General features: G+C 36.5%; 1 protein-coding gene across 1 annotated transcript in view; it reads right to left on the bottom strand.

Moving 5' to 3' along the window:
- Positions 1 to 14285, bottom strand: part of TNPO1 (transportin 1) — a 61875-nt gene that overhangs the window by 35683 nt on the left and 11907 nt on the right. The window contains 4 exon segments of the mRNA XM_038530812.1: positions 1393 to 1511; positions 3545 to 3667; positions 7149 to 7230; positions 13227 to 13360. Of these exon segments, the coding sequence (XP_038386740.1) occupies positions 1393 to 1511; positions 3545 to 3667; positions 7149 to 7230; positions 13227 to 13360 (458 nt within the window).

Here is a 14285-nt window from a genome sequence, read left to right as displayed (position 1 = left end):
TCCCTCTTCCTCTCTAATAAAAGATTTCTACCTGGAAGAAGTAACCACTTATGGACAAAGAAAGATGCTGACTCGGCCATTATTTATGATTTTAAAAAAAGGGCAAACAATTTAAATATTCAATAACAGAAGAGTCAATTAAATATACATACATAGTATACACACCATGAGGGAAAAGTACTCAAAATTTAAAAAATGATGATACAGAGGAAATTGCATATAACAGAACTGAAAAGAATAAAAAAAATAGTATAATCAAAATTTTAAGCACTAAATATAGCTAGACACCACATGAAGTACTTTTTACAGACTAATACATTTAATTCCCTCCCCAATACTCTGAATAAATAGTATTTGGTGTATGGTACTAACACAGAAAAAAAAAAATCAAAGACAACATATCAAAACTACTCTTACTGATTACTCAGGGTGGTGAAAATTATTATTATTATTTTTTAAAGATTTTATTTATTTGAGAGAGAGCACAGTGGGGACAGAGGGAGAAGCAGACTGCCCACTGAACAGGCTGCCATGGGGCTCAATCCCAGGGTCATGACCTGAGTGAGCTAAAAGCAGACACTGAAACAACTCAGCCACCTGGGTACTCCTGAAAATTTCCAATTTTAATGTTTTTCTACGAGGCTGTATTTATTTTAAAAAGAAAAAAGCATTACTTTTAGAAGTAATTTTAATATATGTATCAAATCATTATGTTGTACACCTAAAACCAACACAATATTTTATGTCAATTATATCTCAATAAAATTGGAAAAAAGTATTTTTAAAAACCTGATGTAACAGCATTACAAATGGGCTTAATAACAGGCTAATAAAAAAACTAGAAAGCATCTATAACTATTGGAAAATCAGTTTTTGAGGGGAAAAAAAAAAAACCCCATCAGAGTCCAGTCAAATTGAAATAATTAAAAAAGAACTGTGCCATGAATTATCCAAAATTATGATTTAGAATAAACCATGTAGTTAAAAAAAAAAAAAAAAAAAAACTGAAAACAAAAAACAATGGCTTCCTGAAAAATCTCTTTAGTTATAACCAAGTTATGCCAAGTAAAATTAAGTCTGACTTTTTAGAACTTCATTCCCTGATGGCAGAAGAATGTCATCTAAAAAATGTAAAAATGAGGAATTACTGTTAATTTTTTTTAATATATTTTTTTAATTTTTATTTATTTATGATAGCTACAGAGAGAGAGAGAGAGAGGCAGAGGGAGAAGCAGGCTCCATGCATCGGGAGCCCGATGTGGGATTCGATCCCGGGTCTCCGGGATCGCGCCCTGGGCCAAAGGCAGGCGCCAAACCGCTGCGCCACCCAGGGATCCCCGAATTACTGTTAATTTTAAGAACAAGGTAGCATGCAAAAGAAGGAACACTTACTTAGGAAGATGCCTGACAAGTACATCTTTGCATATGGGTTGCTCAGCCAAAGTGAGCCAGAATTCACAAGCTTCTAAAGCCACATTTTCATCTTGATCTTGCGTCCTCTGTAGCATGTACTGAAAACAAAGCATTAATGTTAATCAATTTAAATTATAAAACTAAAATAAACCTAATTATTTTTTTAGCAAATTAAAGGTCCTCTGCTACTGCCTTAACTTTACAGTGATTCTCAACCCAGGGTTTGGATTTTTCAAAAAGTTTCCGAGTCAACTCGAAAATGCAGCCAAACTTAACCACCACTTTAGAATGCTGCCTAATGAAAAGTGTTCAAATCACGAATGGTGTATCTGCTTCTATACAGGTGTATTTTATGAAACCCTTGAGATTTTAAACCTGTATTAAAAATTGTCTTCTTAGATCAAAATAAAAAACTCCATTGTATCTTTCTTTAAAATGAAAAATCTTTTAATAACATCATAACTCAAGCTGTCTCTTGTATATATTTTCACATATGTAAAGTGATATACTATACAAATACAAAAGTAAATTTTTTAATATTTAGAAAGAAGTAGGGACATTTCCTAGTGCAACTGTAGTTTCCAACGCCAAACCAAATTCACTCTTAATTGTAGGAATAACTGATCTTAAATTTACCCAAAGGCAGCGCCTACCCCTCTTAAAAAAAAAAACAAAAACAAACTTTACGTGTTAAAACAAAATAAATCTAATCAAAGGCACACATATGTTTTTCCAATGTACCCAAGCCTGGAAATGAGGTCAAGTGTTGCATGAAGTCTTTGTATTTATCCTTTGCCTGATTAGAACATCTCATGTGGCAAAACGTGGCAACACAACAGTCGTGATAGGCCAGCCGCTATTACATTCCACATGGTGTCCTACTACCTAGCTGAGTATTGCTAACTAACTGTGGCCCTGTAAGTTAGGCTCCCAGCTGTGACTCGACCCCAGCAAATGCTAAAACTTTCTGGTTAGCTCCGACTTACACTGAACTTTCAACCAATTCAACCTGATTCTTTCTAAGCACTTCAGGGAGAACAGGTTCATCACTTATTCCCACCTAATCCTGCTGCCTATCTTTACCTCTACAATGATCTTTCCTTAGGTTTTGGAAAAGGAGTTGCTGTACGCTGTAGATGCTGGCCTTTTTCTTACAACTGTTAGACCCCCATTCTTTAAAAAAAGATCTTCCTTCTGCATACCATATCTCTGGAAGTGAAAAGAGGATCTACACCTTATTTAGGGGCTCCTGGGTGTCTCAGTTGGTTAAGTGTCTCCCTTCAGCTCAGGTCATGATCCCGAGTCCCAGGATCAAGCCCCACATTGGGCTCCCCGCTTAGTGGGGAGCTTGCTTCTCCCTCTGCCTCTCACCCTGCTCGTGCTCTCTCTCTCATAAATAAAATCTTAAAAAAAACAAACACCATATTATTTAATACACTTGCAAGCTATATACTAATGTACAACTATAGCCAGTAATATAAAAATTAGGTCATACAATTTGATTCTAGCAGGACTATTGTCCAAACAAGTTTTGTTCTAATAATAATTTTATTTTGTTACTATGTATTACTTCCTTTAAATATGGTTAACTCTTGATCAACGTATACTCAGAATTTCCTAGTAAAATTATTTTAATTGCAGAGGGATTGAAATAGTCTTTTAATATCTAAATGGTTTGCTGCAACTAACTATAACAATTATGTATTTTTGTCTCAGAAATTTCACTTTTACCATAAATCGTTAAGTGGGTCAGATCAATACTACCAGCAATGGATGGAAAGCAAACACTTAACTTTAATTCCAAACTCCAAAGACATAAGAATGTGCCACTTAATTTAACAGTTTTAGTGATCATTTGGTCTAACACATATCTAATTAACATAGAAATATTTAAATTATTTTGTGTTCTTCTGGTTAACAGCTCTTTTCCTTTAAGTAAATTTCTCTCTTTATAAACCTCTTTAATCTCACGAAAATCACCATAAGATATTTTTAAGACCATCATGAAGTGTTTTTCAGTTATTCGCCAGCAAATGTCTTAAATAAATCTAACATTATACATTTTGTTCCCAAGGTTTTTCTGGGGGGGGGGGGGAAATGGAGGAATGAGCTTTTAAGTCCCCTGTATTACCTCAACTATGTTATGCATGTGAGGAAGCAGGCGATCCATTCGAACTTCAAGCAACATCACAAGTGCCCGGCACACATTTTTCCGTACCTCTGGTTCTTCATCACCAGCCAAAGCAAAGAGATTCTATTGCATAAGAAACATCGTTTTCTAGTTAAGCATCCAATATATTAGAAAGGTTTATACATAACAACCAGTCATCTGTAAGTAACATTTAAAGAAACTCTAAGGTAAGGTACAAATAAAGACTGAATCAACTGAACTGCAATATTAAGTTGTAAAAACAATTAATTAAATGTAGGATGGTAATTGCCAGAAACTGTGATTTTGATAAAATGATCTAACGCCATTCTTTTGGAAACAATGATTGGCTGTGTTTTAAGTTAACTTTTAGTTTGTGAGAATAAAATCGTATCATTAGGACACGGGGCATTCATCTAGCTCACCCAGAGGATAATCTTTAAGACACAATTTGATTTTCCTTCAGAGGTACTGTCTGTCAAGAGATTATTTCTACCAATCCTGAGTCTTAAGGTAGTAACAGGTATAAGTTCTTAACAAGCATCAACAATGGAGAAATAGCCTTAACCCCAAACTGCTGCTGCTCACCAAGTCAACTACTGAGGAAACAGCAAAAGCAGCCACTGGTCTCAAGCTGTTCTTAACAAGCTTGTCACCAAGGTTATGGGGGAAAAAAGCCTGAATAAACAACAGGCTATTTCATTTCATCTTCAAGACATTATTATTCAATTTTACAGATAAAGTAAAAGTTTAGAAGTTATGTAACTTGCTAGGCAGGGGGAATCTGAATATGGTTTTCATGGAATTTTAGGTCCACACTCATTTCACTGTACCAACCAGCCTCCACTAGGAGAACAAGTTGTCTTTTGTACGGGTTGCAAAATGGACATGTGAGAAGAAAAAACAGCCTTCCCCCTCTCATTCCTGAATTTTTCTTTAACTGCACAGACTTCAAAGTAGTAAAAAGATCATTAAAAAGACAGGAAAAATCCAATGTGTCCCATCTTTTCTCAAAAATCACAGACACATCTCCAAATAGATGAACCTGAAATCTTATTACAAGGGGGGTAAGACAATGGAGAAATTCAAGTATCAAATGTGACAGCATGTGAAGTATTGTGGCAAAATTTTAAAAACTTCACTTCCCCAAGTCCTGCCTCTGCATTTGACACTCTGTACTTCCTTTTTAAATGTTTTACATGCACATTCTTTATTTAATCTGATATCTTTGTCTTAAGTACAATATCTATCTTTGCCAAGGTAGGTCTTAGCCACTGTTAGTAACCAATACACTTTTCATTCAATATTGTCAGACTCAGTAGACTTAATATTTGCCCCTGAGGAAAAAAAAATAAGAAATAAACGATTCTTTTAGCAAATGGTTTGAGGGCCTACGATGTGTCTGGTGGTTTACTCCTCCTATAGGATGGAAAACTGCTCGAATCTTTTAGGATTACCAAGAAGCAAAGAAATGTTAACATGGTATTTAACACCAATGGGAATATTTTAAAATGTTGGTAAACGTTTCTGCTCCACTTGCTAAGTGCTAAAGTTCATGTGGAATGCAAAAGCTTTCAGAAGAGAATTTTATTTCTTTTATTCTAAATTATATTTCTGTGTAAGATTTTGGTATATCTATCCTTGTTCCCTTTTTAAGCTGTGAAATACTAAGAAGAGCTACTACTAAAATTACGAATTCTAAAAATAATAATAGCTGTAGCTAACCTGTACGCTTGCTTATTCTGTAGCAGGCATTGTTCTAATTTAGTTACAGCAAATATCTTTTTAACAATCCAAGAGGTAGATCTATTATTAGCCTCATTTTACAGATGATGAAACTGAAAACATCAGTTAAATTATGTGCCCAAGGTTAACGGCTGTAGGGCTGAGCTTTATTTGAACTCAGGTAGTCTTATTCTAAGACCTCTAACATTATCCACTACCCTCTACACCAAAGTGTAGGCATAAAATTTATGTATCCCTAGCACCAAGCACAGAGTCTGATTCAGAGTATGACTCAGTAAATATACTGAAGACTCATGTTTTAGTTTCAGCTTTTAAATGGCGAGAGGATCTTTATGGCTACTACTCCTAGTCTACCAGTAAGAAATGATCAGAAAGAAGCTGGTCAATTTAAGTTTTGAGGAAAAATTATGACAGTATTCCCCCCCTTTTCTCTTAATTGTCCCAACAAGAATACTAGCAGGATGGCCTCCAAAATTTTTAAGAACTGGGGCTGGGGAGTGGGGAGTGTGTGCCTAGGATGGCTTAGTCAGTGAGACTATTGATTCTGGCTCATGTCATCATCTCATGGGTGTAAGATCAAGCCCTACATTGGGCTCCACACTCAGAGGAAGTTTGCTTGAGAAGTTTGCTCCCTCCTCCAACCCAAGCTGGCTCTCTAAACCTATGACAAGATGTTCAACATGACTAATGACAGAGAAGTAAACCACTGACTTAATAACAAAACACAATTTTTAATCTATTTGACTGGCAAAAACTAAAATATATGACAATACTAAAGGCTGAATGTGTGCATCCCGAGAATCTTGTGCTTTGTTAATAGTACTATTTGATGCAACCGCTCTGGACAATTCTGGTGGTTCTCTCCTTGTTATTTGCCTTATGTCCCAGAAGCTCCTCCCCCAAAATTTTATGTCTTCCTAGAGAAACTCTTGCAAATAGACCAAAGGAGACAACCAAAGCAACTCAGAGGAAGTTTGCTTGAGATTCTTGCCCCCTCCTCCAACCCAAGCTGGCTCTCTAAAAATAAATAGATAAGTCTTAAAAGAAAAAAAAAAAGCTGAAGGAATAGACTTTCATTTAATGAAAATATAAGTGAAGTGCTTAGAGAATTTTAATGACTTGTTCACAGGACGCCTGGGTGGCTCAGTGGTTGAGCGTCTGCCTTCAGTTCAGGGCGTGACCCCGGGGTCCTGTGATCAAGTCCCACATCAGGCTCCCTGCATAGAGACTGCTCTCCCTCTGCCTATGGCTCTGCCTCTCTGTCTCTCTCATGAATAAATAAAATCTTAAACAACAACAACAAAACCAACCTGTTTACGATTGCTGTTACCAAGTAGTAGTAGTTCTGAAGAATTCTACTGCTTAGGGTTTATGGCCAGAAAAACATGCTTACGTTGTCTTTCTGCTTTTAGGTATAAAGTATAAGGTATAAAAGGGTCTTTAGAAACACTTGCTGAGATTTAAGAGTCAATTTTTTCCTGACACCTCTAATTCTACAATGGTTTAGTCTGTGCCTTCAAATTCTTTGTTAAGATTATTCAGATTCACTGATGTTTTATATTTCAAATACTAAAGTGAACTGGGAGATTCAATTTATATTTGGAATTTGAATAGTATATTCAAATAAAAAAATCTCTAGTCAAGATATTAAACACCCACATACCATAATCAATGTTTGTATTGTACATTAAAAAGTTTAACAGAAGGAAAATGCTTTAATATAAGTCAACAAAAGTCACAAAGTCTACACTATATCCAATTTTAATACTACCAGAAATAATTTAACATCTAACTTTGCTAAAACCAAAGGGGGTGGGGGGGAGAGGGAGACAAATCTTACCTCAATAAAAGAATCAATGTGCAACATCAGAGCTTGAGTCCTACTGATGATAAACTGATTGACACATGCAACAGCATGAGACCTAGAAACAAAATTTAAAATTTAACACATGCACACTGCAGCTTTTTTCTATTTACAGAAGACTGACAGGAACTTAAAATATTCCTCCATAAAATAATTATGGTGTACATATAGCTATAAATATATGTATTCATACATATGTACATATATACACAAATACATACTCTTAAAAGAATAAACTTTGTATATTCAACACAGAATATGAATATTAAGTGAAAAACACAGGTTCTAGAACATTGTTAGTACTTCTCTGAAAGTACAATGTGTCAGAAAGGACACTGCACATTTTTAATAGTGGATACCTCTGAAGAGTGGGAAGGCGGATGGAAACATAATGGAAATTTATTTTATATACGTACAGATTTTAAAATAGTGAGTTTATATTTATTCCTTTTAAAACTAAAAATGAGAAAAACTCTCCGATCTTTATGTTTAGATCTAGCCAATTCAACTCCACAGCAATTCCTAATGGCACCACCTTTAAAAACACACCCATAATCCAATCACTTCTTACCAACCTCACTTCTTCCCTAGTCCAAGCCATAATTTCCTACCAGGATTACTCCAACGGGCTCTAACTGGCTAACTTCTGCTATACCAAACCCTACCACAACCTTTTAGATACACATGAATATCACATCACACCGTTGTTCAGATTACTCCAAAAAACAAATAAAAAAACCCCACCATAATCTACTTTTCCTACAGAAACTCAGATGGCAAATATTCTAAGACCTCTGTGGCACTTCATCCCCCATTCCCCAAACACAACCTTTTAAAATATAAAATCACTCTTAGCTCCTATTATGGGCTGAATTTGGCCCCATGGGTCACAGTTTGCGGACTACAGACCTAGACATTCCATTATAATGTGGTTACTCTGCTCTCCTAAACTTCATTTCTTACTGTACTACACAAAGCTTTCTTCTTTTGTCACTGTAAAAGGCTTGTCCCCAACTCCAGAGCCTTTACACTTGCTGTTCCCTGTTTTAAATGTCCTTCTCCTTGACCTTTCGAAGATTTGCTACTTTACTTTGTTCAGAGTCTCTGCACATGCTACCTTTACAGAAAACGTATGTACGATACCTGTGAATCACAGTCTAACCCCTTAGTCTCATTACTTTTCCACAGTATTCATCATGGAATTTTATCGTCTGTCCTGTTTGCCTCTTCTGATAACCCAAGAGAAAAAGACAAAAAGGTACCACAGCCAGCCAATAAACCTATGACAAGATGTTCAACATGACTAATGACAGAGAATTAAACCACTGACTTAATAACAAAACACAATTTTTAATCTATTTGACTGGCAAAAACTAAAATATATGACAATACTAAAGGCTGAATGTGTGCATCCCGAGAATCTTGTGCTTTGTTAATAGTACTATTTGATGCAACCGCTCTGGACAATTCTGGTGGTTCTCTCCTTGTTATTTGCCTTATGTCCCAGAAGCTCCTCCCCCAAAATTTTAGGTCTTCCTAGAGAAACTCTTGCAAATAGACCAAAGGAGACAACCAAATAAATGCTTTCAGCACCACTATCCACAACAGCAAATACCTGGAAGCCACCCAAAGGCCAGAAGCGGAGAGGAGGGTTGAGGAAAGAGCATGAGTAAATAGTGTAATCGTCATGCCTAGTAGTATACCATAGTCAAAACAAATGAGCTATAACGACAAAATATGGATGAATCTTAGCAACATAATATTAAATTTAAGAAGTCAGATCAAATTCAGTACAATATTTTTATAAAGTTAAAAACAAAGACCTACATACCCTTTATATCTATACGCAGTAAACTTATTTTTTAGCAATGTAAGAGAAGGAAAAAGTTGGGATTAGATGTGGGTTATGGTCCTCAAGACCTCAGCTCTTGTTCAGGGTGGCAGATTTGAGTGCTTATTGTTAAAAATAATAAGTAATTGAAGACTAAATGGAAGTGGGCCATGATGACAATGTTATGAGCTAAAAATCATAACCCAGGCAGCCTGGGTGGCTCAACGGTTTAGCGCCTGCCTTCATCCCAGGGCATGACCCTGGTAACCCCGGATCAAGTCTTACGCCGGGCTCCCTGCATGCAGCCTGCTTCTCCCTCCACCTTTGCCTCTGTCTCTCTGTCTCCTCTCTGTGTACTCTCATGAATAAGTAATAAAATCTTTAAAAAAATAAAAAATAAAAATCATAACCCAACTTTGCGTACCTGTGGTACGATTTAAAAAATAAAATAGTTCTGATTTTTCAATAGCTCATTCCTTTGCCTCATTCTATATTCTTAAAATTCAGTAGTGAGCTATTCAACATAGTATTAGAAGTCCTAGCCTCAGCAATCAGGCAACAAAAAGAAATAAAAGGCATTCAAATTGGCAAAGAAGAAGTCGAACTCTCCCTCTTTGCAGATGACATGACACTGTACATAGAAAACCCAAAAGACTCCACCCCAAGATTGCTAGAACTCATACAGCAATTCAGCCGTGTGGCAGGATACAAAATCAATGCCCAGAAATCAGGGGCATTTCTATACACTAACAAGAAAGAGAAATTAAGGAGTCAATCCCATTTACAATTGGACCCAAAAGCATAAGATACCCAGGAATAAACCTAACCAAAGAGGTAAAGGATCTATACCCTAAAAACTACAGAACACTTGTGAAAGAAATGGAGGAAGACACAAAGAGATGGAAAAATATTCCATGCTCATGGATTGGAAGAATTAATATTGTGAAAATGTCAATGCTACCCAGGGCAATTTACACGTTTAATGCAATCCCTATCAAAATACCATGGACTTTCTTCAGAGAGTTGGAACAAATCATCTTAAGATTTGTGTGGAATCAGAAAAGACCCTGAATAGCCAGGGGAATATTAAAAAAGAAAACCATATCAGGGTGCATCACAATGCCAGATTTCAGGTTGTACTACAAAGCTGTGGTCATCAAGACAGTGTGGTCCTGGCACAGAAACAGACACAGAGATCAATGGAACAGAACAGAGAATCCAGAAATGGGCCCTCAACTCTATGGTCAACTAATATTCGACAAAGCAGGAAAGACTATCCACTGGAAAAAGGACAGTCTCTTCAATAAATGGTGCTGGGAAAAATGGACATCCACATGCAGAAGAATGAAACTAGACCATTCTCTTACACCAGACACAAAGATACACTCAAAATGGATGAAAGATCTAAATGTGAGACAAGATTCCATCAAAATCCTAGAGGAGAACACAGGCAACACCCTTTTTGAACTTGGCCACAGCAATTTCTTGCAAGATACATCCAGGAAGGCAAGCGAAACAAAAGCAAAAATGAACTACTGGGACTTCATCAGGATCAAAAGCTTCTGGACAGCAAAAGAAACAGTCAACAAAACTAAAAGACAACCTACAGATGGGAGATGATATTTGCAAATGACGTATCAGATAAACGGCTAGTTTCCAAGATCTATAAAGAACTTATTAAACTCAACAGCAAAGAAACAAACAACCCAATCATGAAATGGGGCAGAAGACATGAACAGAAATCTCAGAGGAAGACAGAGACATGGCCAACAAGCACAGGAGAACATGCTTCGCATCACTGGCCAACAGGGAAATACACATCAAAACCACAATGAGATACCACCTCACCCCAGTGAGAATGGGGAAAATTAACAAGGCAGGAAACCACAAATGTTGGAGAGGATGTGGAGAAAGGAGAACCCCTTGCACTGTTGGTGGGAATGTGAAGTGGTGCAGCCACTCTGGAAAACTGTGTGGAGGTTCCTCAAAGAGTTAAAAATAGATCTGCCCTACGACCCAGCAATTGCACTGCTGGGGATTTACCCCAAAGATACAGATGCAGGGAAACGCCGGGACACCTGCACCCCGATGTTTATAGCAGCAATGTCCACAATAGCCAAACTGTGGAAGGAGCCTCGGTGCCCATTGACAGATGATGGGTAAAGAAGCTGTGGTCTATGTATACAATGGAATATTCCCCAGCCATTAGAAACGACAAATCCCCACCATTTGCTTCGACGTTGATGGACTTGGAGGGTATTATGTGGAGTGAAATAAGTCAATCGGAAAGAGACAAACATCATATGTCTCATTCATTTGGGGAATATAAAAATTAGTGAAAGGGATTAAAGGGAAAGGAGAGAAAAATGAGTGAAAATATCAGTGAGGGTGACAAAACATGAGAGACTCCTAACTCTGGGAAACGAACAAGGGGTAGTGAAAGGGGAGGTGGGCAGGGGGGTTGGGGTGACTGGGTGATGGGCACTGAGGGGGGCACTTGGCGGGATAAGCACTGGGTGTCATGCTAAATGTTGGCAAATTGAACTCCAATAAAAAAAAAAAGTTCAGTAGTGATTTTGAGATGAAAGAACATGTTTACTTTTAATGCTAAGAACTGGTCACCAAAAATTGAGTTTCCTAGAAGTATGCAAATTACACTTTCTTTCATCACCTTAATTCAAAGATTAAATAACAACTTCCTAGGGAACATGAACTCTATCTAGTTAACTATTTTGGAAAGAGTAACATTTTATTTTGGGAATGTTACTATTTACTTCAATGACACTACCATAAATGACCAGCTATTAAGTTCCTTCTCTGAGAACCACACTGTATTAAGTACCACCTAAGATAAAAAGTAACTGAAATAAAATTGAGAAAAAAAAAAAAGAACTAAAGAGGATTTAAGCAAGAAAAAGATTCTTGATTACCCTCTGTTCACACTTTTGAAAACATAATCCTTTGAATACAGCTTGGAATCTGGGAGTAAGCTCCAAAGGACATCTAAACTAACAGTTAATGGCGTATGCATTTAGGTTCCTGCTGTTGGCTATCCTTAAATAACTGCCTCTAGGATTCTGCACAACTTCTATTTTAAATAGTAATATGGTTTTTGATTATTCTACACAAAAGCACGAAGCACTGACAACTGGAAACAACAAAATCAAAGCAACAATCAAGAGCAATGACTCAAAAAAAACAAAAGAGCAATGACTCTTACACAATAACAAACAAAAAAGACAAGTTAGATTAAAATATGTTAATTGGAGAGGAGGGAAAAAACATACGGCACAGTTGGGGGAACCTCTGGTGAAGTAACAGGAGTCTTACATACTTTGATAGTGCGAAAGCATCATCGTAATTATAGCTTGATAGGATAATAGATGATAATCAAATTGGCCAAAGGTTAATATTTAAATATTTAAATATTTTAACAACTATATGCTAGGCACTATGCAATAAACTATAAATATAGAGGAAAACAAAACAGGCCATGGTTAATTTCTGGCCAAGCAGGCCTACTGGTTTCAGAGTGTATTCAAAAATCGTCCACCTTCATGCTCAAAACATTAACTAGATGTAAGACTCTTAATCTAGGGCAGCCCTGGTGGCTCAGCAGTTTAGCACCACCTTCAGCCCATGGCGTGATCCTGGGGTCCCGGGATCAGGTCCCGCATTGGGCTCCCTGCATGGAGCCTGCTTCTCCCTCTGCCTGTGTCTCTGCTTCTGCCTCTCTCTCTCTCTCTCAGGCATAAATAAATAAAATCTTTTTTTTTTAATAAATAAAATCTTAAACAAAAACAAAAACCTCTTCATCTACAATTACTAAATAATCCAGATGTCATACTGGAGCAATTTTTAACACAGTTGCAAATGAAGGTACCTGTACATGGCAAGATCCATAAATTAAAAACAACACAACCACCACAAAACACTATGAATTTCAGCCTTGTTACATAAAGGACCTGAAACGCATGCCTGTTAATCATTAACAAATGTCATTAACCATCTAGAAGGTAGAGAACTACTGTATACAATGAAAATTTCATCAGAAAAAGTTAATGTTTCATGGTTTTGCTATGAAAAGAATAAATTTCAACTACTGAAGTTCACCTTTGTAGAATATCATTATCTTTTGCCAATCACAAATGTATTAGGTAATGCAAACTAAAGTGGTCAGGCTTAGAGTTTACAAATTAATTTAATATTGGCTACATAGATACCTTATTTTTGGACTACTGTGCTTGAAGAACTGCAAAAATTTGGGGATCATGATGTTGAGAGGACGATCTAACACATCACTATCTAAAATCTCAGCAGAATCTTCACAGATCTTCTGAAGGGCACCAAACGCTCCCTGTGGAAGACATTTATATTATTAGGATTAATTAAAAAAGAAACCATTTTAAAAGGAAATTGAGGAAATATTGACTCATTTGTATGAATTAATGTTCCCAGCCCACATAAAATACTGCCTCATAAAGTCCATAAATTTAGTCATCAATTTTAAGACAGAAATCATTATGCCACTGAGTTATCTAAAATCTCAGTTTATATATATTAGTACATTTTTAGCATTTAATGGCTTAAAATTAGAGAATATTCTGGTTGGCAGAGACTGCAATAAATATTATCTAATTCAAAAAGTTAACTTCTCCTGAAATATTCTTATCAATTTTAAGTCAGAAAGAAATCTTAAAATCATTTAAAAAATTCCTTATAGGGCAGCCCGGGTGGCCCAGTGGTTTAGCGCCACCTTCAACCCAGGGCCTGATCCTGGAGACCCAGGATCGAGTCCCACATCGGGCTCCCTGAGTGGAGCCTGCTTCTCCCTCTGCCTGTGTCTCTGCCTCTCTCTCTCTCTCCCTGTGTCTCTCATGAATAAATAAATAAAATCTTTAAAAAATAGAAAAAAAAAATTCCTTATATGTAAAACATTAGCTGGATAATGGTGACAAAATCCGTAAGAAGGGCAGAAAATTCAAATTACCAACTACTTCCCTACAACCATTTTTACACCAAAGGGGCCAACCCAGAGCTCCTATATATAATATGCAACCTACTAATTACCTCAAACATCTAATTTACTGTTTATAATTCCATCAGCAGCAGAAACCTAGGGCTTATTTTCATGGTACAGTTAGCTGAAGAATACTTTAAGATATAACTTATTAGAAGCTCCATAATTTCATGTTTACTGCAGTTTTAATTTTTTGTAATTCTTGATAAATGCTTGTTTTTTTAAAAAAATTTTGACCTCCTTTCATGTTATTACCACTATA

Source organism: Canis lupus, chromosome 2, assembly GCF_011100685.1.
Source record: "Canis lupus familiaris isolate Mischka breed German Shepherd chromosome 2, alternate assembly UU_Cfam_GSD_1.0, whole genome shotgun sequence".
NCBI classification, from domain to species: domain Eukaryota; kingdom Metazoa; phylum Chordata; class Mammalia; order Carnivora; family Canidae; genus Canis; species Canis lupus.
Note: the sequence above shows the minus strand (reverse complement) of the source record. Positions and strands in the feature narration are given on the sequence as shown.